This window comes from Mus caroli, chromosome 8 (assembly GCF_900094665.2).
Source record: "Mus caroli chromosome 8, CAROLI_EIJ_v1.1, whole genome shotgun sequence".
In the NCBI taxonomy this organism is placed as follows: domain Eukaryota; kingdom Metazoa; phylum Chordata; class Mammalia; order Rodentia; family Muridae; genus Mus; species Mus caroli.
The window spans coordinates 85708426-85734006 of record NC_034577.1 but is presented as its reverse complement, the minus strand read 5'-3'; the positions used below and the strand labels follow the sequence as shown (position 1 = coordinate 85734006).

At 42.1% G+C, this 25581-nt stretch overlaps 1 protein-coding gene and 1 pseudogene across 1 annotated transcript in view; one reads left to right on the top strand and one right to left on the bottom strand.

Annotated features, from left to right (window-relative positions):
- Nup93 (nucleoporin 93) overlaps positions 1-25581 on the bottom strand; it is a 111047-nt gene that overhangs the window by 81222 nt on the left and 4244 nt on the right. The window contains exon 2 of the mRNA XM_021169822.2: positions 11547-11739. Coding sequence (XP_021025481.1) covers positions 11547-11725 — 179 coding nt within the window. The 5' untranslated portion in view covers positions 11726-11739. The remainder of the gene's footprint in view (positions 1-11546; positions 11740-25581) is intronic.
- On the top strand, positions 14150-14613 carry LOC110299891 (annotated as a pseudogene).

The following is a 25581-nucleotide window of genomic DNA, read 5'->3' as shown; positions in this document are numbered from 1 at the left end:
TGTCCTGGTTTGTTTTGTTTTGTTTTGTTTTTTGAGACAGGGTTTCTCTGTGTAGCCCTGGCTGTCCTGGAACTCACTTTGTAGACCAGGCTGGCCTCCAACTCAGAAATCCGCCTGCCTCTGCCTCCCGAATGCTGGGATTAAAGGCGTGCGCCACCACACCCGGCTTTGTCTTGGGTTTCTTGTGACAAATTACAACATGAGCTAACATTACTGCCTTCAATTCAAGCTTAAGAACACTGCACTTCAGCCTTACTTCAGATGCTCTAATTGTGCTTCCTTTTCCCGTCACAAAAGTCTCACTACCATAACTAATGTATTTTGACCTACACAATATATAAGTCTCCAGAAAACAGTAATAGCCTTCTACCAGTAACAACACATTAAATATTAAATAACATTAAAATATAATATAAAGATATTATCATTAATTGATAAGCATTGAGTTTGTTTTATTTTCCATTTTAGGAATTTTTTCAACTTAAGCTTTATTGTTAAATATGCCAAATATTTACATACCATTCCAAAGTCAGGTTATTAAAGGGTCCCTGTCATCTTCCCCATATGCCTTTCTCTTTTTCACAGGAACATTTTATCTGTTTATTTTCTACATTAGTCATAGCTTTGTATTTCCTGTGTTTGATGCTTTAACATGGGGTCTCTGCTGACACTGTAGGGCTGTTCCCCTCAATTCCCAAGAGGTACCAAAGCTCCACTGCAAACCCATCTTTCCTACCTACACCAACTATTGCAGTTCAAATGAGAATAGTCCCCACAGGCTCACAGATTTGAATGCTTGCTCCCCAGTTACTGTTTGGGAAAGATGAGGGGATGTGGCCTTGTTAGAGGGTAGGCTTTAAGGTTTCAAAAACCCACTCCAAGCCCAGTCTCCTTCTTCTTGCTACCTTCAGATCTGGATGTAAGTTCTGCTACAGCTCCTGCAGCATGCTGCCCTAAATCAATGGTTCCTCCTTTTATACTTTGCCATCATCATGGTATTGTACCAATGCAATAGTAACACTAAGATACCAATCAATCCACATCCCACATTCCAATCATCTCCTTCATCAGATTTTCACAGGTGATCAGAATCACAATATTCCTTTCCCAACCATGCCAAAACCAGGTACCAGGTAACTAGAGACATCCCCTGTACCTCAGACAGAGCCTACAAGAATTCCCCATTCTAACTAATTCTAACCATATTTTCTACAGAAACCACAATGAAAGCCCCTGTTCTTGCTCTATCTGCCTCATGATTGGGTTTGGGCTATAATCCCAAAATACACAATCCTATATAACCATAACCTTGAATGGCAAAATCTCAAAAGATCAAAATATAAGAAATATAATTCTAGAAAAAATAATTTAAAAAATTTTAAATGTATTTATTAGAGTCCGACATAATGACAAAAGTACACACCTATAGTCTCAGCATTTGGAAGGTAGACAGGAGGATCAAAAGTTCAAGATCATCCCGTTTCATAGAGTCTGAGGTCAGCCTTGGCTACATGAGACTGTCAAAACAAGCACAAAAGACATTTATTTGTCTGTGGGGTATGTGCATATGTATTGAACCCAGTGGGTTTTGCTGTGGTTATTTTGTTTCTTAAGACAGGGTCTCTCTGTTATGTAGCCCTGGCTGTCCTGAAACAAACCTAGGGTTCTGAGATACTAAGCAAGTGTTCTATCAACACACTACATTTCAAACCCCATCTCAACCCCCCACCTGCACCTGCATGCATGTGTGAGTGTGTGCATGTGTAACAATTTTGGTCTGTAGTTCAGGGTGCCCAGGAATTCACTGTGTAGAATGAGGATATCTGCCTGCCTCTACTGAGACTAAAGGTGTGCCCTATCACACCCAGCTAGTTTGTCTTTTAAACACATAACAGCATGGGAACATTTCATGGGTGGCTTTATAAAATATTATGGATAGGCTATATTAAAATGTATTTACAAGTCTGAGCAAATATACTACAACTATGTGGATAGTTTGAATAAGAATGCCCCCCCCATAGGCCCATACTGAATGCTTACTCATTATGGGATGACACTTTTTGAGAAGGATTAGGAGGTGTGGCCTTGGTGGAAGAAGTGTGTCACTGAAGGTGGCCTTGAGGTTCCAGAAGCTCATGCCGGGCCCAGTCTTTCCCTCTGCCTGCCTTTGGGATCACAAATGTAAAGCTCTCAGTTGTTTCTCCATGTTGTGATGCTCCCATCGTGATGACAAGGACTCTGCCTCTGAAACTGTAAGCCAGCCTCCAGTTAAATGTTCTCTTTTATAAAAGAGGACATTTTATAAAAGAGAACATTTTATAAAAAGAGTTGCTTTGTCAGGTTGGGTGTCGTGGTGTACACCTTGAATCCCAGAACTGAGAGGCAGAGGCAAGTAGATCTCTGAGTTCAAGGCCAGCCTGGTCTACAGAGGGAGTTAAACAGCCAGGGCTACACAGAAAAACTCTTAGGGGTAGGAGAAGAGAGGGTTACATTGGACATGGTATCTCTTCACAGCAATAAAACAGTGATTAAGACAAACTGTAAGAACAAAAGTTATAAGGAGGGGGGAGGGTATGGGGAACTTTTGGGATAGCATTTGAAGAATGAATGAATGAAATGAAGAAAATACCTAATTAAAAAAAAATACCTTCAAAGTGTGTAGGGATCAAATTGGATTGAAATAAAAATCAATTGCTATTTTCTTCTCAAAAAAAAAAAAAGTTATAAGCGAAAACCATGTTCACAAATAGGTTTAAAAAGGCAAAATTTATAAGGATATAAAGCCCTGAGCTCAATCCACAAATATCCAATAAAAGCCTTTTATTCATGTACCATTAAAATTGGCAGTTGGCATACCGAGCTATGCTTGTTTGTTTGAGACAGGGTTTCTCTGTGTAGCCCTGGCTGACCTGAAACTCATTCAGTAGACCAGGCTGGCCTCAAACTCAGAGATTCACTCTGGATTAAAGCTGTGTACCACAGCTTTATAACTGCAATCATATAAAATAGCATGATTTTTTTTCCTGCTTGTTTTAAAATGTATTCTGTGATATATATCATGATAAGCATCCCCTATCACGTCTTCCATGCTTCTGTGTTGATTTGGGTACACAGATATAAATCCAATCTGTGCCACAGTCGTATAAAACAACAAATTTGGCAGAAATAATACTAGCAATCAAACTAGCACCATTGTCTAAGTACCTCTCATTGTACCACACATGTGATAATTTTTGAGGCAATTAGTAGCTGCCAGGTTCTTCAGGCAAATGTGGCTTTCACTTGTTAAGACCTCCTGGAATCTCATCAGCTGGAGGAGTGTGCATGCTGACGAGAAATGGCTTCTTAGGTGATGTTTCCATCACTGCTGTACTGCATGGCCAATCCTTTCCGCAGAGCCCAGCTTTGTACCCTCCCAGAAAGGTGGTCAGCCTTTCTGACCACCAGAATTACAGTTTGCAGAGATTTGTATCTCAGGGTTTCAACATGTAAGATTATGGCATTTTGTATCAGGCCCTTTAACATTACCATGCAGCTGGCTCCCAGACAATTCCAGTACTCACTTGGGTGGGCTACACGGTGTATCAGCCTGTATCTAGGCAATCCGTGAATAAAAATCTGCCTTGATGATAGCCATTTCCCTTTCTGCCTTAACCACATTCAGTTAAGAAAAATCTTAAGTATTTTTAAAGCATTTCCTTTTTAAAATCAGCAAATACATACATACATTTGTATCACTTGCTCTTTAAGAAAAACTTGTGGCTCAATTCTCCGTGCAATCTACCCATTCAAAGAATAATATTCTGTGGTGATCCTTAGGTGCACTCAGAGTTCTCCAGTTATCCATCACCACCATCAACTTTAGAACATTTTCACTGCTTCCCAAAGGAAACCTCTCCTCTTCACTAATCAGCTCCCATTTCCCCACTTACTCTTTTCTACAGATTTGCCTATTCAAAGCATCACTCAGAAACAGAATGATACAATATGTGCTCTTTTGTAACCAGTTTCTTCTACTTATATATACTTTTAGGGTCATTCATAGAGTACATATGTAAAGTCATGTTTAATGCCCTTTCTTGCCAAATCATATTCCATTACACGACTATGCCACATTTACTGCCCGTGTTCATCAGCTAGTGGACACCTGCCACTGAAACTCATGGACAAATTTTGTGTAACATGTGTTTTCATCTCTTGGATATATACCTAAAAACAAAATCACTAGGTTATATGGTAACTGTATTTACCCTTTTGAAGAACTCTGGATTATGTACCAAAAAGGCGGATCCACTTTATATTCCCACCAACAATGCATGAAAGAAGACTCACCCAGGGTCATTTCAACTTTGTGCACATTCTCACCAACACTGTTACACGCCTTTTTGATTAGAGAAATCCTGAAAAGTATGAAGTGGTATCACAATGTGGCTGTGACATGTATTTCTCTGGTAGCTAATGACACTGAACATTTTCCCACTTACTGGGCAATGATTCTTATGCCATTTTAAAATTAAGTTGTCTTAGTTGGGCATAGTGGCGCATGCTTTTAATCCCAGCACTTGGGAGACAGAGACAGGCAGATATCTGCGTTTGAGGCCAGCCCGGTCTACAAAGTGAGTTCCAGGACAGCCAGGGCTACACAGAGAAACCCTGTCTCGAAAAACCAAAGAAAGAAAAATTAAGTTGTCTTTTTATGAATAAATTTTGTAAAAGGCTAAAGAGAAATAAAACAAAACATGTGAGATGATTCAGGGAAACCACTGTAAGTACTTGACACCAAACTTGACCCGAGTTTGATCCCCAGCAAGTTGCCCCAACTTCCATGCAAGTGCACATACACACATACATGCACACATACACACACACACAGTAATTTTTTAAAATTCTGAATATAAGTTCATTATCATTTAAATAAATGGCAAGTATTTTTCCCTTAGAACATATTTTTTTCTAGACAGTTGCCTTTGAAGCACAAATGTTTAACTCAGATTACATTCAACTGATTCATTTTTAATATATATCCTTTTGGCCTAACATCCTAGACAGTTCTGCCAAATCTAAGGTTAGGAATATTTGTTGGTTTGTTTTGAAACCCAGGTAACACGGACTGGCCCTGAACTTGCTGTACAGACAAGGATGACCTTGAATTTCTGACTCTGATGCCACCACCTCTAGAGTGCTGTTACAGGCATGTACCACTGTCTTTGTTGTAACTATGTTCTATTGCTGTGAAGAGGCACCATGACCAAGGCAACTTATAAAAGGAATCATTTAATTGGGACCTTGCTTATAGTTTCAGGTTACTCTAATGGCCATCATGGTAAAGAGTGAGGCAGCAGTCAGGCAAGCTTGGTGCTGGTGCTTACATCCAGACCTGCAGGCAACAGGCAGAGAGAGACTGGACCTGGTATGTGGGGACCAAGCATTCAAATATATAAGTCCATGAAGGCCATTCTCATTTAAATCACCATAGCCACCAAAGTTTATGTGATGGTAGGAACTGAACCCAGGGCCCTGTGCATGCTAAACAAACAGTCTACCAAGTGAGCTACATCCCTATCTCTTGAGGTCAGAAAATTTTATGCATATATTTTCTTCAAAGAGTTTCATAATTTTAGTTCTTCTATTTACACCTAGAGTCCAGCTGGAGTTAGTGTTTGTGTACAGAATAAGATAGGAACAAGTTTATTCTTTTGTTTATAGACATTCAGTTACTCACTTGTTAAAGACTACTCTTTCCATGTTCAATGGTCTGAATAGCTTTATTGGGGGAAAAAATCATAAAACCAAGTAAACTTTTAAGACTCATAATTATAGAATTATAGCTGTTATATTTTAATAGGAGGAAAGGAAAAACTCAGTATTTTTAGAGTTGTTTTAAGACTACAGATACTACATACTACTGATTTTTTTTTTAAGATTTATTTAATGTGTATGAAGTTTTTGCCTTCTTGTATGTATGTGCATCACATGAGTACCTGGTACTCATAGAGGCCAAAAGAGAATGGCAGATCCCCTGGAGCTAAAGTAACAGACAATGAGGAGTCACCATGTGAGTGCTAGGAACTGAATCCAAGTCCTCTTGAAGACCAGCCTGTGCTCTTAACCACTGAGCCCCATCTAGACTTGTAATTCTATTCCAGCAATCTATCCTCATGTCACACAATCTTGATTAGTGTGGTTTTCTGTTTATAAATACAGGTTCACGTTATATAGCCCAGACTAGTCTTGAAATTCACTCTGTAAGCCAGACAGCTCACCATCCTCTGTCTCACACTTCCTGCTGATGCTATAGATATGGATGACCACCCCTGGGAATTACTGTGGCTTTCTAGTAAGTTTTGAAATAAGTCTCAGTCTTCTGTTTTTCTGTCTTTTAAAGATTATTTTGGGGACTGTAGAGATGACTCCATGGGTAAGAGCACTGGCTGAGTGGACCTGGGTTCAGTTCCACCAACATCAGGCAGGTATGTGGTACACAGACATACATGCAGACAAAACACCCAAACTCACTTTAAAAAAAAAAAAATTGGGTATGCAAGAGCTCTTGTATCTAAATATAAGCTCTTGTATCTAATATCTAAAACATTAGATTAATCCCGCAATTTCAACAAAAAGGACCAGTTGGGAAGCTGAAATTTTTTTCTAACTTTTTTTTTTAATGTCTAGTTTTTTTCACTATGTATGGGTATTTTGCTTGCATGTTTGTGTACCTTGTGTATGTGTGGTCTCTTTGGAGGCAAAAGGGGGCATCAGATTCTCTGGAAATGCAGTTAACAGATGATTGTGAGTTACCATGTGGGGAACTGAACCCAGGTCCTCAAAAGAGCAGCCAATGCTCTTAACCACTGAACCATCTCTCCATCCAAGCTTGGATGCTGGGATTTTAACAGTCCTTGTTGAATTTATAGACCAACATGGGTGATACCTTAATATTAACTCTCTCAAGCCACTAACATAGGATGTCTTTTATCTGCTTTCCTTTTTTGGGGGGTGGGGGTGGTTTCAAGACAGGGTTTCTCTGTGTAGCCCTGCCTGTCTGTCCTGGAACTCACTCTGTAGACCAGGCTGGCCTTGAACTCAGAAATCTGCCTGCCTCTGCCTCCCAAGTGCTGGGATTAAAAGCGTGCGCCACCACTGTCCGGCCTGCCTTCTTAAATAGAAGAAAAAGAACTATGCACCTACCCACCGACCCTTTTGTTGTTGATGTTTTGTACTAGGGACCAATGCAGGACCTTTCATATGTTAGCCATGCACTCTACTACAGAGCTACATTTCAATACAGTACTTTAGACACTTTTCCCTACCTTGAAATGTCTTCTTAATAATCTGTTCTGGCAGTATACATGATTATTCCTTGGTATGACTGGAAAGTAATCCAAGTATACAAACCTGGCACATCTAGTCAGCTAGTATCCTAAAGACAGACACTTGTGATTTCCTACTTTTGCTATGACAAATAATGCCACAATGAATTGTTATGCACAGACATGTCATGTTTCAGTTAACTAGGCCTTTGGGATGGATTCCTAGAAATAGAATTACTAGATCATTTTTGATAGCTATTTCCTACTTAAGTCTGACAGCACTACATCTTCACCAGTAACATGTGAAAGTACATCCAGTGTCCAAATGATTTGGATATATGCTAGAATAAAAACTTCCAGAATTAAAAAAATCAGCTCTTGAGCCAGGGCTGGCAGCTCACACTTGCAATCCTAGCACTAGAGAGGCTAAGATCTGGGAGCAAGAATTCCAGGCAAGCTTGGATAACATATTTAGTTCCAGGCTAGCCTAGGCAACATAAATATGTAACTACTGGAACTAGAGGAGCATGGCCATCTCAGGGGCAGCTACATGAACTAAACCACATAGCTTATGTGTTGGCTATGCAGAAATGCTGGTGAGGAAGAGGGAGGAAGAGAGAAAGACCTTTAGCAGAAGTGAGGACTTAGGTAGGGATGGTTATACCAGAAACTTTTCACACGATGGCCAGGAGTTCTACCAGGAAGCTACACCTCTAACCCAACATTCATCTCTTAAGGCCCTTGCCTTCTTCTATCAGCCCAAATCCTAACAGTCTAGACAGACACACAATCTCCATGATCAGAAAGCCACAGAAGATGGAGTCACATTCCAGAGACCCAAAAGAGTAGAAGACACAAAAGTTGTTCCCAGTACATACAAGGTTTAGGAAAAAGAAGAAAGAAAAAGAAAAGAATTCAAACTTCATCTACAATTTACTAATAAAAACCATCTTAAATAACATTTCATGAACATCAATCCTTACCTCTCCCACTTCTCAAGCTTTGACAATTAGTCAGGAGAGTGACTATAACAATCCTGAGAACATAAAGTACCTTAGGGCAAATGCCAAAAGGGATTTTTTTTTAAAAAAACTTATTTTTGTTTTATATGCACTGATGTTTTGCTTGCATGTGTGTCTGTGTGAGTGATGGATCTCCCAGAACTGGAGTTACAGATAGTAGAGTGTGCCATGTGGGTGCTGAGAATTGAACTCGGGTCCTCTTGAAGAACAGCCAGTGTTCTTAATTGCTGAGCCGTCTCTCCAGTCCTTGCCAAAAGGGATTTTTATTGACCAAGCTGAATTTGACTCTAGTTGTCCACTTACTACCTGGCCTTCCTTACTTAGAAAGTGAAGATGACGCCGCTTTTACAGGGTTGACTTCACGTTACACTATACCAGACAAACACAAAGTGGCCAAAAAGACAGCTTAGCAAAATTATCAGAGCGAATGATTATTTACTATGAAGCTTTGGACAAACTATGTTAGATATGCTTCGCATGATATGAAGAAAACTGTAAAAGATTACACAAATTATTAATAATAGTTACCTCGAAGAATAAAGGTAGGGTAAGAGAGTGGTCACTATCTTTTTCTTTGTACATCTCTAGGTTGTTTGGCATCTGTTGTAATGGAAAAATCCATTGCCCTATTCTGCTGAGAATGTGGGCAGACAAGTGATGCTGGACAATCACAGACACTGGTACTATTCTGTGTTTTAATGGGAATGTACACATATACTCTGCTATTCACACGAGTTCCTAAGATTTTTCTATAAGAAACGTCTCAGTTTGCAGTTTGCCATATAATTTGTGGCTATTACTCAGCTCTGTTATGCAAAAAAAAGCTACACAGTCAATATATAAAACAAGTGAATGAGCCGGGTGGTGGTGGCGCACGCTTTAATCCCAGCACTTGGGAGGCAGAGACAGGCAGATTTCTGAGTTCAAGGCCAGCCTGGTCTACAGAGTGAGTTCCAGGACAGCCAGGGCTACACAGAGAAACCCTGTCTCAGAAAAAAACAAAAACAAAACAATAAAAAACCAAGTAAATGTGGCCATGCTACCAGAAAATGTGATAGGCAGCAGGCTCATGGGCCACAGTGTACAAACCCCTGCTCTATATATGCCAGGCATACTCTTTATGTGTGGTGGTGGGGGGGGCGGGGGGGGGAGGGAGTCCAAAATTTTAAAAGATCAAGTACACATATGCAAAACTGCTCTCAAATTTGTTCCCTACAGCTAGAAGTGTTAGCACACACCTGTAACCCTAGTTACTCAGCAGGCCAAGGCAAGAGAATAACATGTTTTAGGCCAGCTGGGAACAGTAAGATTCCATTAAAAAAAAAAAATCTGTTCCCTTAAAAATAAAGATGCATGTGGTACAGGCAAAACACCTATACACATAGAATAACTTTTTAAAAATTAAAGGAAAAAAAATTCACAAAATCCTATTCAGTTCTCTTCTCTGCCCTCATCCAGCATGCACTAAAATATCCACATCATACTTTGTGTCTCTGACTATCAAGAAGATGGAAAAATACAGTCATCAGCCCTCTGGTTTCTTTTTAAGCACCTGCCCCACCCTATATCCATTCTTTCAGTGTTCCAATTCCCAGCCTCCCTAAAATAATGAACTTCAGGTAGAAGGGATGGGACGAATGGAAATTTACAAGAAACAGAATATGACGGATAATTGTTACCAAGAAAACATCTTCCCTTTTTGCTCTTAATGGGCTGTAAAGCTGATGCAATTAAATTATAACTATAGCAACTCAGCGGGTATCCATAGACTTTTGCTCCTTCGGCATCCTTGCACAAGCAGAAGCTGTCTGCTTAAAATCAAGGAAACTGTAGGCAGCCAGAAACAGAAGTTTGGGGACTACAAGGAAGGCAAGTTAGCAGAAATATCTACAGGGTGTTGGGGACCAGTGTAGGTTAGCTACTGGCAGCATTCTGCTACAGGCTAGATAGTTTAAAAAAGACAAAAACAAGATCTGAACAGTGTAGCAAACATCTTTTATCCCAGCACTTGAGAGGCAGAGGCAGGCTGATCTCTGAGTTCGAGGCTAGCCTGGTCCACAGAGCAAGTTTCAAGACAACCAAGGGATGTCCATAGCATACTACTGACTGCATAGAGCAACTAAATGCTGTTTTCATGATCACTTAAAAACGGACAGCAGCCTCCCCACGACTTTGATATTTACCAAGTTCCTAAAACAGACAATGCCTCAGATTATCACCAGTCTTTCTCAAGTTCACAGAATGAAGACTAGCTAGACATTCTCCTGACTTACACAGAATCCTACTGTCTTTCTGGACCCAACAAAATCTCAGTAGCAGAACCCCTTCACACATGCCTCTCTCCAGGACCCTTCCAGAGATGCAGGAACATGAGTGCTGCAGTCGGCCTTACTGGGTCTGAATCTTGGCTCAGCACTCACCCGCTGTATAATCTGAAAAAGGCATCAGCCCCTCTCTGAGCCTTTGCTCTTCAATTAGAATATGCGGATCACTGTCTTGATGCAGGCTGTGATGATTAAGCAAAGACTTAATGTATAAGGAAGTTTCTAATACACAGTAAATAACCGTTCACTTATATTTTTCACAGAAAGCAGTTTGGTTTTGGTTTTTTGTTGAGTTTGTGTTTTACCCAACTAAGATCATCTGTAAGGATCCTGCTAAGGCTGTATGACCCTGTTAATCAGCGTTTTTCCGCAAAGCCTTGATCTCCTGGGGCTCCACCCACCTTCCTGTTTCTACATCAGGTGGAGAGCACTGCATTTCAAGGCCTTTCAGAGGCAGCCTCTGGGGTCACTGACAACAAGCAGACAGAATCACTCCTCACTTGGATGGCTTCTCCTCACTGACCATTCATCAATTTTTTCCAATTACCCTTAAAAACTGTTCACCGCTGAGTGCTTTCTGGCTTTGGGTAGCACTTACGTGCACAACCCATATCTACTAACATGCTTACAAGGGCCAGTTATGACTCAACAGCCTGCAAACCCAAACGGAACTACAGAACAGAGCTTCCCCATCCTATGATATGGGTTCTCAGCTTGGTCAGACAAACAGGCTGGCACTCTAAAAACCTAGAGAGGCACAGAAACAAAGCAAGGTTTGCTGATCTATGCATAACTCTGAGGTCCTGTCTATCTGGCTTGTGACTGTCATAGAAGAAACCGATCTGCCCCCAAACTACCCAGTCCAACAGCACTTCCCCTCCAGTACTCACGCCTTGACATCTGCTGTCTCCTGGGATGTGCGTGTGAGGGTACGGGAACGCAGGCGCTCACCAGCTTGCTGGATCTCCTGTAAATTTCGTTCTACATGTGGAAGCTCAGAGATGCCTTCAGTCTCAGCAGCAAGCTGTTCAGCTTGCTGAAGGAGCTCACCAAACCCCTCAGTATCCATTGGAGATGCAGATGCTACAAGAAAGAAAGAAAAAAAGAAACCCAAGTCAAGGGGGAGGGAGGCTTCATCTCTGCTTCAATCTGTTACAAGATAATAAAACTCCAGGACTTTTTGTAAACCGAAAGGGGAACAGTTCATCAACAAGCAGGATTTGTTCCTGAATATAGCCCAAGAACAGGCCTGACAGAGAAAATGAGTCAGACTGTGAACAGATCATTTCTGTGAATACTGACAGCCCCAAGATTGATTTCACCACCAGAACAAATGAAAGCATATTAAGCCACAGGCTAGAATTCCTGCCTTTTCCTGCAGACTCAACACAGATAAGGAAATGAAAGCCATGTGGCAAGCTCCAGGATGCCTAAAGAACTACCCCTCTATACCTCCAATCTCTCCACATTTATCTTGAGAGAAAAGGGCATCACCACCAGTCAACCTGAATCCCAACATTCCAGAAGCAAAGGCAGGAGGATCTCTGTGAGTTTGAGGTTAGCCTGGTCAATAGAGTGAGATCCAGGACAGCCAGGGCTACATAGTGAGACTCTGTCTTGAAATATGCCATACCCCAAAGAAAAAAAGATGAAGGCACTGCTGCAGCCAAAGGCCTTCCATCAGGATTTTCATGGTAACTCTACACCACGGGACTCAGTTATGTGTCCAGCATATGCCGAGGTGATCTGGCTGAACTGAGATCAGAGAAACACTAAGTGTCTTCTAACTAAACGCAGTCTCACTTTATTCTAACACAACCATGTCTTCTTGAATATAAAGACATTCATTTTTATTATTCATACCCTGGACTCCATTTGCACATTCTTATAAGGCTACTGAAGGCCTCATTACATATGACATCTGACTCGTTACTGCAACTACTAACAATAATTATATTTATATAAATAGCACCTATCTTTTAGACCATGAATATAATTAATAAGGCCACCTGTTTCTCTAACAACTGATTCAAAGGGCTGTAGCTTGAAAAGATGACTAAACTCATGGGGGAACATTTGCTATTGTGACCAACATTCAATTCCTTAGGTCCGTATGATGAAAAGAAAACTGACTCCAAAACCAACTCTGGCAAGTCGTCCTCTGACCTCCACATGTGGTGTGGCATGACTCCACCCGTACATACAAACACACATACAAATACTATTTAAATAAATGTTTAAATAAAAAATCAGGAGTTGGGAGAGGCAGATGGTTCAGTGGTTAAGAACCCTGACTGCTCTTAAGGATCTGGGTTCAATCCCAGCATCTACCTGTCAGCTCACAACAGCTGTGACTCCAGTTGCAAGAGATATGACATGCTCTTCTGGCCTGAGGGCAATGAACGCATGTGGTCAAAGACACATATACAGGTAAAACACACGTAACATAAAATAAAAATATTTTACTTTTTTAAGAAAGTGCTGCTATAAGTCGGGCAGTGGTGGCACATGCCTTTAGTCCCCCCACACAGAGAGACAGAGAGAGACAGAGACAGACAGAAAGGGGAAGAAGAAAAGAAGAAAGATTGAGCGAGCTGTTTACCAGCTAATACGCATTTATAAATCTTGTGTATGTACACTATACCATCCTTATACAGGGTTCTTGATGAAGTGAATATTTTTAACTCCTACCACTATTAAATTAACAGAAGGTAAAATATATTGACATCATAAAAATAGTTAAGGGCTGGGGAGGTGGCTCATCTGTTAAGAATACTCCCTAATCTTACAGAGGACCCAGTTTGGTTTTTAGCATTCATGCCAGGCAGCTCACAATTGCTTGTATTCTGGCTCCAGAAAATCTGATACTCTTTGCTGGCCCCCAAGGGCAACCAAAAATAATATGGCACACATACATACACATATGATTAAATCTTTAAGGGACTGGAGGGGTGGCTCTGTGATTAAGAACATTTGCTATTCTTAGCACTCAGGGTTTGAGTCCCAAAACCCACAAGGCTGCTCACAATTGCCTGTCACTCTAGCTCCAAGGGATCCGATATGTTCTTCTCCTCTCAGTGTGCACTGCATTGATATGGTACACTTACACACATGCAGGATAAACACTCATACACATAAAATAAAAAATAAATCTGCAAAACTATAAAGCAAAAAGATTAGGAACAAGTTTATTGTTAAAAAGAAAAAAAGTATATAGGGGCACTGTAGCTCACACTGTAGCTCACTGAGTAACCCCAGTACTCAGCAGGCTGAGGCAGGATTGCTCCAAATTTGAGGCCAGCCTAGGGATACAAAGCTGAGTTCTAAGCTAGTCTATAATATAATGTGAGATACTGTCTCAAAAATAAGATAGACACCGGTACATAGGCGCGGGCCGGCGTGTCCTTGGGCTAGAGCGCGGGACGTCTGTCTTCGAGTCCGAACGTTCGACTCATAAAAATAGCAGTGTTGACCAGCCCGGAATGAATTAAAAATGGGTGATGTTGAAAAAGGCAAGAAGATTTTGTTCAGAAGTGTGCCCAGTGCCACACTGTGGAAAAGGGAGGCAAGCATAAGACTGGACCAAATCTCCATGGTCTGTTCAGGCGGAAGACAGACCAGGCTGCTGGATTCTCTTACACAGATGCCAACAAGAACAAAAGCTTCACCTGGGGAGAAGATACCCTGATGGAGTATTTGGATAATCCCAAAAAGTACATCCCTGGAACAAAAATGATCTTTGCTGGAATTAAGAAGAAGGGAGAAAGGGCAGACCTAATAGCTTATCTTAAAAAGGCTACTAATGAGTAATTCCACTGCCTTATTTATTACAAAACAAATGTCTCATGGCTTTTAATATACACCATAATTTAATTCATACACCAAATTCAGATCATGAATGGCTAACAATGTTCTTGTTGGACAGTCCTGATTTAAGTAAAACTGACTTGTCATAAAGTGGGTACGGTCTTTTTTTTTTTTTTTTTTTTTTTAAGATTTATTTATTTATTATATGTAAGTACACTGTAGCTATCCTCAGACACTCCAGAAGAGGGTGCCAGATCTCGTTACGGATGGTTGTGAGCCACCATGTGGTTGCTGGGATTTGAACTCTGGACCTTCGGAAGAGCAGTCGGGTGCTCTAACCCACTGAGCCATCTCACCAGCCCGGGTACGGTCTTTTTTAAAGCAACAATTCCAGTTGTATACACGCTACCACTGCTCTCCCTTTCTCAAGATAAAATTGGACTTAATTAGTAATGTTTTACTTTCCATAAATATGGGCATGTCACCTCAAACCTACTAACTGGTTTTGTACTTAGATTTATATAACTGGGCATATGAATATGCTTAAACACTGGGAAAATTTTATCACTGTCTCAGAAACAAGAAGACTCAAATGTGTTTCAGTTTGTGTTCACTGGCCTCTTAAAGGTCATGGCTAACCACCAGGAGGCAACTGTCTATTCTTGACAGTGCAGTTTTAATTAGAATTCCCTACTCAAGGATGCTGCCTTTTACTATTGAAAGGCATTTACTGAGGTTTATGTATGATATCAAATAAAGAGCATTTAACACTTAAAAAAAAATAAGATAGACAACTCCTTATAAACAGCAGCTCAATTTTAAAGGTTTTATACATTTCATTTTGATGTGTGTGTGCATATGTCTGTGTGTGAATACGCAGTGTGGGTATGGGTATCCACAGGAGTCAGAAGAGGGCATCAGATTCCCTGGGGCTTGAGTTTCAGGTTGACTGTGAGCTGCCTGAGGTGGATGTGGAGACTCAAGCTTGACTGCTCTACCGCAAGGTCTTAATTATTCTTTCCTTCTTTGTTTCTAGCCCGTGGTCTCGAACTCACATAAAAAGCCACTGATCTAGCTCCACATTTATCCTCAGCTATAGAAGCACGTGCTCATGTGCAGGGCTTTCATTCCACCCTAAGTCTGGGAGATAAGGACTTATTGAAATGAGCATTCAAGGACATTAACTTTAAAGATAGGTCACAAGGTTAAAATGAAAATAGTTCCTCTCAGAGTAAACACAGAAGCAGTAAAATGACTTTAATCTTTAACAAAAATCATATACACTGTAAGTTTTCAAACTAAAGTTCCTAGAAAATTATATATACATTTTAAATCCAATATATTCAGGCTGTACCTAACTGCCATTGCCTATGGGAGAATGAGGATGGCAGAGCTAACATCCTCTAGTTCCTGCCTGCTCCAGTCTAATTCCAACCTGGCAAGCAGTGGTCCTTTTAAATTCAGATCCTATCCTTGGGCTTAAACCTCTGGTACAGTGGCGCTCTCCAGGTGAGGCTGGCTCTACCTACCTCTTTCTACCCAGACCCATCTGCAACCGGACTCCCTTTCCTCCTTGGGCTCTGACCACCCATGGGGCTTCCTTGCTGGCTCCAGGGGAAGAGGCCACTCCTGCCCTAAATTAACCTTTCACTTCATTCTACTACTGGAGCGCTCCTCCCCAGTTTCAGCTGAACTTCAAACTGTCTTTGAGGCCAAGCTCTAAGATGCTATTCAAAAAGATGACCAGTGGGACTGGAGAGATGGCTCTGTGAGTGAGAGAACGTACTGCTCTTGTAGAGGATCTGAGTTTGGTTCCCAGCACTCATGTTGGGCAGCTGACAACTAAGTGGCTGTAACTTCAGCTCCAGGAAATCTGACACCCTCTTCTGGTCCACATGGACACACAGACACACACACACACACACATACACACACACACGATACACATGTATACATAAATCAAATAAATCAATTGTGCCAGGTGTGGCGGCACAGGCCTTTAGTCCCAGCGCTCAGGAGGCAGAAGCAGGTGGATCCCAGGTCTACAGAGTGAGTTCCAGGATAGCCAGGGCTACAGAGAAACCCTGTCTCAAAAAAATAAACTATAGCCGGGCACACGCCTTTAATCCCTGCACTCGGGAGGCAGAGGCAAGTGGATTTCTGAGTTTGAGGCTAGCCTGGTCTACAAAGTGAGTTCCAGGACAGCCAGGGCTACACAGAGAAACCCTGTCTCGAAAAACCAAAAACAAAAACAAAAACAAAAAACTATAGATGGGTGGATGGATGGATGGATGGATGGACTGACAGATCTTTAAAGCTACTAAAATTAAAATTGGCAGGACTAAAGTGGCAAGGTAAACCTGTAATCCAGCACTTGGGAGGCTGCGGCAGGATTGAGAGTCCAATGCCAGAGTAGGCTCCTATTTAGTGTGACTCTGTCTACAAAAAGAAAGCATGTTGAGTTTTGTGGCACACACCTTTAAGACCAGAACTCCTGAGACTGATACAGGCAGATCTCTGTGAGTTTGAGACTAGGCTGGTACATAGTGAGTTCTAGGCCACCAGCGTTACAGTAAGACTCTGTTTCAAAAACGAGAAAAATTAATGTTCTTACTGGGATGATCCCATGATCTAGACCTCTTTCCCCCACTTAGTATATACTTGGTAACCTCTGTAAGAAAGCTCTAAACTGAGAACTACGGATGAGCTACAGTGCAGGGTGTTTTTCCCAGGAGGTACCCTTCTTACATACATACATCATACATACATACATACATACATCACACAACTATGATAAATAAAGGCACTTAAAAACAACCTACCCCAACATGTCCACATTATCTCTTCGGGAAAGGCAAAAGTCTAAGAGGAATATTCTTGGTTCTTTTCACATAACCAAAGATGGTAAGACATAACACCAGGGGTATTCATTCCCCCATGGTCCTTGTATTTGCTTAAGCTAACTGTAAACATCACCTCCAGCTTTGCTTGCTTTAATAATAAAAAATGAGAAGTGCTTTGCTTGCACTGCTCTTGAACTCAAAAGCCTGGAGTTCCCTGGTATCCCCTCTCAGATCTTTGGAATATGTTCTTTGAACCTTGAGAGTTAGAGGTGCTGGTGGGTTGGTAGATGCTGAGAAAATTAAAATAAGTGATGTCCACAATTCCTTCTGTCTCTGCATGCAGGTTTGCATTCACCTGTCATTCAATGTCTCAACAACACATGCGCCACAGGGGGCACATTAGCATTCTCAAATAAGGTGGATGCAAATACTTGTGGTTTGAATTGGAAATGCTTATGATAAAGGAACAATGTGTTAGAACACTTGGTTTCTGGTTGGTGGCACTTGTTAGGGAACGCTGTGCACCTTCAGCAGGTGAAGGCCTTCACTGAGGACAAAGCCTTGAGGGTTTACAATGCAGCCTCTCTTCTCTTCGTTCATTTCCTGGCTGTGACTGCAATGCTCCTGTAACCATGCCTTCCCGGATATGGAATGCAGCCCGTTCAGTGGGAGTCAACATCTTAGTTGGGGTTTCCAGTGCTGTGATGATGCACCATGACCAAAAGCAAGTTGGGGAAGAAGGGACTTGCTTGGCTCACACTTCCAGATCACTGTAAATCACTAAAGGAAGTCAGGACATGATCTCAAACCGAGCAAGAACCAGGAGGCAGGAGCTGATGCAGTGGCCATGGAGGGGTGCTTTTGCTCTCTATGGTTTACTCAGCCTGCTTTCTTACAGAACCTAGGACCACCTGGCCAGGGAAGGCCCCACCCACAATGGAATGGGTCCTCTCCTATCAATCACTAGTTAAGAAAACGCCTTATAGCTTGATCTTATGGTGACATTTCCTTCCCCTCTGATGGATGACTCTAGCTTGTGGCAAACTAAAACTAACCAGGACACAGAAAGAACTCTTTCTCCTTTAAACTGTTTCTTGTCAGGTTATTTGGTCACAACAAACAGAAAAATAACTAAAACAATCCTTACAGTTGCATATATAGTAAAATGAACCCATATATATAAAGATAGTGAAAATATATCAGATAATTTCAGTTTCACTGCTATTAAAACATGTGAAGGTTTTTTAAAAAGATTTATTTATTTATTAAATTTAAGCACACTGTAGCTGTCTTCAGACACTCCAGAAGAGGGCATCAGATCTCGTTACAGATGGTTGTGAACCACCATGTGGTTGCTGGGATTTGAACTCAGGACCTTCAGAAGAACAGTCAGTGCTCTTAACCACTGAGCCATCTCACCAGCCCTGGTTTTGGGTTTTTGAGACAGGGTTTTTCTGTGCAGCCTTGGCTGTCCTGAAACTCATTCTGTAGACCAAGTTGGCCTTGAACTTAGAGATCCACCTGCCTCTGCGGGGACTAAAGGCTTGTATTAGGGTTTGACCTTGTGAACTGTACATTCAGATGCTGATTTCAGTGCCCCAAGATCTAGTTATAGTCAGGACACATGAACGTTGAAGAATCTTCTAGACCAGTGTGGTATAAAAAATGCTCCCCAATTATCTCTGGTAAATAAAAGGCTGAGCAGCCAATGACTGGGCAGAGGAAATAGAAAGTCTGGATGTTTGATGTCAGAGGGAGAAGATCAAGGTAGAAAGATTTCACCTTGAGGCAGGTGAGGGTCCAGGAGAAGGAGGGCACAGGCAGAGGAAGAAGATGGCTGTCATGAGGTTGGACATGAGGAGGAGTTGCCAAGGTAGTTCTCCATGAAGACAAACAGCTACAGCAGAGCTCTCATGAAGAGACTAGGTGCAAGTAACTCAGGGCGTGTGGCTGGGAAGTAGCTAGACAGCATAAAGGGTTAGGAATGTCTACTCAGTTATTGTGCTTAAAGCTTGCTGAGTAAATCTACAGGTCACTCGCTGTCTCAATTATTTTGGGAGCTAGCTGGATTAGGAAAACCTGCCACTTTCATTTTCATCCTATAGGCGTTGGCCACCACCACCACTGGGCTAAAGCATGTGTTTAATTATGGAAAACATGGTCATTTCCACATTCTTAAAGTAACCATGTCAAACAGTCAATCAAGCCAGAAAAGAATAGATATCTTAAAAACTTCAACTACTGAGCACTTCTAAACCATTCTAAGTCCTTTTGCCTTTAAGCGCCATCCACAAGTAGAATTTTTTTTTTACTTAACAGGCCTTGTGACAACTTCAAAATTGGAGGTTCACTAAGTTCTTTAAAGACTTCTAAAGCATTGTTAACACATGCCTATAATTCAAGCATTTGGAAGCAGCTGGATAAGGAATTCAAAAGCACCCTTGGCTATTGCTTATCAACTTGAAAAGATGTATGGTCATCCAGGATGCGAGTTTCTGGTCATACCTTGAAGGATCATCTAGATTAGTGTCTGGGCATGGCAGTGAAGAACTACCTGCACTGGGTTAATTAAGTAGGAAGACCCAACCTAAATATGGGTGGTACATTTCCACAGACTAAAACCCCACACTAAATAAAAGGGAGAAAACCAGTGGTCGGAGTACAGGTGTTCGTCACTCTTCCTGACAGCAGATGCCGGCCCTCAGGTTCCTGCCATCATGCCTTCCCCACCTCGGACCGTCAAGCTTTGAGCCGAAATGCACCTTCTGCCCGCGCAATGCTCTTGTCACCATGGTTTATCCCAGTAGCCAGGAAAATAACTAATATAGCTACAGTCTGAGGCCAGCCTGGACTACATGGCACACTTTCTCAAAAGCAAAAATGACCACTGGGCCATCCCAGGCATGGCTACAACTCTGTGGTTCTCTTGTTTCAAATCTGTTACTCCCAGAGCACTTTCCAGAGACCAGAGTCTTCAGAGACTCAAAACCTGAGACTCAAAGGGGAGCACGAAAGGCCTCGGAGGCAGCCCTCTCAAGCCTGTCTGTCTCCAGGAGCAAGGGGAAAGCAATCACTATCTTAAGCTTTAGGCTAGATTGTCACAACTCAGTACAGTCACTGTAGTTTGACAGCGGCCATAGATAGCACCACCCCCCAGTCAGTCTCACCAAGTGGACAAGCTCCAGGTTGAGACAAAAGTCTCAGAAAATAACATGGAAAGCAGTAAGAGTTAGAAACTTAGTCAGGGTTTCTATTCCTGCACAAACATCATGACCAAGAAGCAAGGTGGAGATGAAAGAGTTTATTCGGCTTACACTTTCACATTTGCTGTTCATCACCAAGGAAGTCAGGACTAGAACTCAAACAGGTCAGGAAGCAGCAGCTGATGCAGAGGCCATGGAGGGATGTTCCTTACTGGTTTGCTTCCCCTGGCTTGCTCAGCCTGCTCTCTTATAGAACCAAGACTACCAGCCCAGAGATGGCACCACTCACAAGGGGACCGCCCCCCTTGATCACTAATTGAGAAAATATTCCACAGCTGGATCTCATGGAGGCATTTCCTCAAGGGAGGCTCCTTTCTCTGTGATAACTCCAGCTTGTGTCAAGTTGACACAAAACACCAGCCAGTGCAGACATTGATCTCTGGCCTCTGCCTAAGCATACACAGGCCCAGGATTAAGTGCACACACACACATGCACACAGAGAGAAAAAACGGGGGGGGTGGGTGGGGATTTTGATACATAGCAGGTGGATCCCTGAGTTCAAAGCCAGCCTATCTATAAAGTGAGTTACACACACTCACAAGATTGACTCACAAGATCTCTGAGATGGCTCAGTGGGTAAGAGCACCCGACTGCTCTTCCGAAGGTCCGAGGTTCAAACCCCAGCAACCACATGGTGGCTCACAACCATCCGTAACAAGATCTGGCGCCCTCTTCTGGAGTGTCTGAAGACAGCTGCAGTGTACTTACATATAATAAAAATAAATAAATCTAAAAAAAAAAAAAAAAGATCTCTGAGTTCAAGGTCAGCCTGTCTACAAAGTGAGTTCCAGGATGGCCAGGGCTACACAGAGAACCTTGTATGGAAAAAACAAAAAGCAATAACAACAAAAAAAGTATTCTTATTTTTTGTTGTTTCTTAGTTGTGCTAAATCTTATTCATTCTGTAGCCAAGCTAGTCTAAAATTCATTAAATGGCCCTTCAAGGTCTTGAACTCAAGGGGATCCTTTTGCCTCCATTACATGTGTGAGCCATCATAGCCACCATAGCCACATAGAAAAATAACTATTTGAAATTTTAAACAGTTAAAAAGAAAAAAGTGCAAGACAGCTCCCTCACCAGTTCTGAGGACCTCAGCACCCACATAGTGGTTCATAAGCACTGAGAACCCAAGCAGAAACCTGATGCATAGTGTGAATGTCTGTAACAGTATGAGCATCTATAATCCCAGCACCCCTAAGGGGAGATATCTGGCAGACACAGGAGAACCCTCAGAAGCTAGCCTGGCATAGTCATCAGAAAAAAAAAAAGAGACCATGGTGGAAGGAGACAGCATCCTCTGACCAACATGCGTGTTACCATGATAGGCATGCCTATCTTTACACACAGGAATACGTGTACATTCACACTTAAAAAGCAAGTTGTTGGGTAATTCTTTATAGTCCTATAAGACAGTAAAAGAGAGACCTGACCAAAATTCCTAACAGTCTTCCGGGGAAACAGAAAAGTAAAATCAATTCACCCACACAGAAAAGAAGGATCTTCCTAAGGACTGCCCAGGACGAGTCAGTTCTGCAGACGGGAGCGTGTAGTGTCAGAAAATGCCACTTGTACTATTTCATTTCCAGGTAGCAAAAAGAAGTAACCTAGTAGCACACAGAAACACAAATACATAAGGAACTTTCTGGTGAACTCTGGGATGTTGGGAAGCAGAAATCCTAGCCAGAAAGCAAGAGAGGACCCAGGAAGCTCCACCCCACCCCCATCCTCTCATCCTGTGACTGCAAATGTCCATGGTGATTTCTAAGAGCCTGTCTAAACACATCTGTCTTCAAACTCCTCAGAAGAAACAACTCTTTAGAGGTGACTCTTTACCTAGGAATACAGCAGGTTCCATCTTGTAGCTGGCATAGGCAAACAGGCCACCAACAGTGTAGAAGGCCTTTGACTCTGAGTCTTTTCTCAATCAGTTCCAAACTGGGGTGACTTTGCCTCCTTGGGGCCAAGTGTGTCAATATTCTGAGATACTCTTGGATATCACAACTTAGGGCAGAAGATACACATTATTGACATGTAGAGAGTGGGAGCCAGAGTTGCTGCTAAACATCCTACAACACACAGCATAACCTTCAACAAAGAATTAATTGATCCAAAATATGAATAGTTTCTAAGCTGAGAAACTCTTCTGTAAACCAAGCTAGGTGTCTTAGCTAGGGTTACTCTGATGAAACAAAGAGTTTACTCGGTGTATGCATCAACACTATAGTTCATCATCCAAGGAAGTCTGGACAGGAACTCAGGAAGGGCAGGAATCTGGAGGCAGGAGCTGATGCAGATGAAAGAGTGCTGCTTGCTGGCTTCCCACAGCTTGCTTTCCCTGCTTTTCTTTTTTGTTTGTTTGTTTGTTTGTTTGTTTTGGAGACAGGGTTTCTCTGTGTAGCCCTGGCTGTCCTGGAACTCACTCTGTAGACCAGGCTGGCCTCAAACTCAGAAATCCGCCTGCCTCTACCTCCCAAGTGCTGGGATTAAAGGCATGCATCACCACTGCCCTGCTTCACCCTGCTTTCTTGTCGAAACCTTGACCACTAGCCCAGGCGATGTACCACCAACAATGGGCTAGGCCCTCACACCACATCAATCACTAATTAAGAATAGAAAAGGCCTGGGGGCTGGAGAGACTGGCTCAGTGGTTAAGAGTACATACTGCTTTTCCTGAGAACCTGAGTTCAACTCCCGGCACCCACATCAGGTGGCTTACAACTGCCTGTAAGTCCAGCTCCAGGGGAATCTGACACCTCAGAGTCGTGGGCACTGCACTCACGTGCACATACCCCTTTTATACACATAGTTAAAACCAATGAGAGAGAGAGAGAGAGAGAGAGAGAGAGAGAGAGAGAGAGAGAGAGAGAGAAACACTCTACAGGCTTTCCTATGGCTGATCTTATGAAGGCATTTTCTTTATTGAGTTTCTATCCTCTCAATGACTCCAGCAATGTCAAACTGACATAAAGCCATCCAGCACAGTACATTTTAAAGGTACACACCATTAGAGACAGTATGACCCCCTTGAAAAATATCAGAAAAACAACAGAGATTTTACTAGACCCAAACAATAATATAGGATCCTTCCCCCCTCAAAAATTTTAAAAATCACTATATATATAAAATTATCTGTAAGGTAGTATGCATACCCTAGTATACCATACAACAATAGAAAAGATCAAACTATAGCTTAAACTCAAAACGAAGAGGGGCAAGCTGCACGCATCTATTTAAAAACAAGAAAAACTAATCTACGCTGATAGAAGCCCGAACACTGGCTACCACTGGGGGTTCAGCGGGAGCTGATTCAGAGGGAGCATAGCATACCTTTCTGGGTCTTGTGGACTGAACTGTGGCCCTTCAAAATTCGTTTGAAGTCCTATCCGACCAAGGAATGGCATAAGAAAATGAGGCCTTTGGGAGGCAGTGAGTTTGAAATAAAGTGGTAAATGGTGGGGGTTCGAATATGCAATCAGTAGCATTCTCTGAAATCATGCTAGAGAGCTCCTGTCTTCCATATCCTGAGGCATATGTCAAGGAGACCACACGCACAGAAAGAGCAAGATGGAGGCCACTAACGAACTTCCAATTTTCAAAGCAGTTAAGATAAGAAATTTCAGGAGGGAGAGTTGTGCTGGGTATTTTTTTTTTCCTGTTTGTATATTATGTTTTGTTTTGTTCTGACAAACAAATTTTTTATGTAGCTAAAAGGTCTTCTTCAAAAACAAAACCCTGCCTCTGCCTCCAGAATGCTGGGATTACAAGCACCAAAGCCAGCTCTAATTTCTGTTTAAACCACTCAATCTATAGTCTTCTGTTATGGTAACCTGACCTGATATGGATGCAAGGGTAATGGGAAATTCTCTCTATCTCAATATACACTCATCCCAGGCATGAACAACAGGTAAAAAAAAAAAAAAAAATTACTGAGCCACATACTTAAAAGCTCTTACTGAGAAGGTTAATAAGAAACAACACCACAGCCAGAAATACTGGCTCTAAATTGCCTACTTCACAGCTGCTCACTGCCCCTAATTCTCAGTGCCCCTGCACTCAAGCTCCAGCCTGGCTTGGGTTTCAGGCTCTGCCTGTGTACATTCCCTCCTCACTGTCAACCTACTATGTGTCACAGTGTAGTTTTCTAAGCACCACTGCCAGATACCCTGTCCACTCCTGTGTGGCCAGGTTTCTGCCTCTCTGGTTCTAACTCACGATTTTCCTCTTTATCTGCAACTGACCTTGGATTGTTACCTCACGAGTATTCCTCACTCTGCTAACTCTGGCACTGTAATACCAATAACTTATACTTCATTTGTGGGAAGGGGTGTGTGTCACAGTGTGAATGTGGAAGTCAGAAGATAACCTGCAGGAGGGAGTTGTTTCTCCGCTTGCACCTTGTGGGTCAGGTATAGTCTATATACTATACATGGGTATAACTCTCTATACTATACATAGGTGCAGTCCGTGTCCCTCTAGCCACTGCCTCCTGTCAACTTACTCTTCTTTTCACATCATTTTCCATATGATGCTCTTACTAAAAACCTCTTGGGCCCCACCACCAGGGATTCCAGTGACACTATTTCTGACTTTCCACATTTAACCGTCCATGACCATCCCTGTACATGCCCTGCCCAGGTTTCCAGTTACACTTTTCCCAATGAAAACACCCACCAAGCTCCTAACAGCTATTTCATCCCTGTATTGTGAGACTCTGAGCAAGATAATTACTCCCTCTGTAACTCATCTTTGAAAACTTTAAGTAACTATACCTCCCTCCCTGCCACATTGCAACCATTGAGTAAATAAATAGCATTAAGGCCAATTCGAGTCACAACCTAATATGATTTACATACAGTTGAAGCATGCTATCCAAGACTTCAATGGGTTGGGAGCTTTGGGGCCAGCATGGCAATGTTCTGAGGTGATAGGACCTTTAGAGCCTAGTGAGAAGGCCCTCCTTGTTCCCTGCTGATACCTGCTATGAGTTAATTTAGTCTTTTTTTTTTTTTT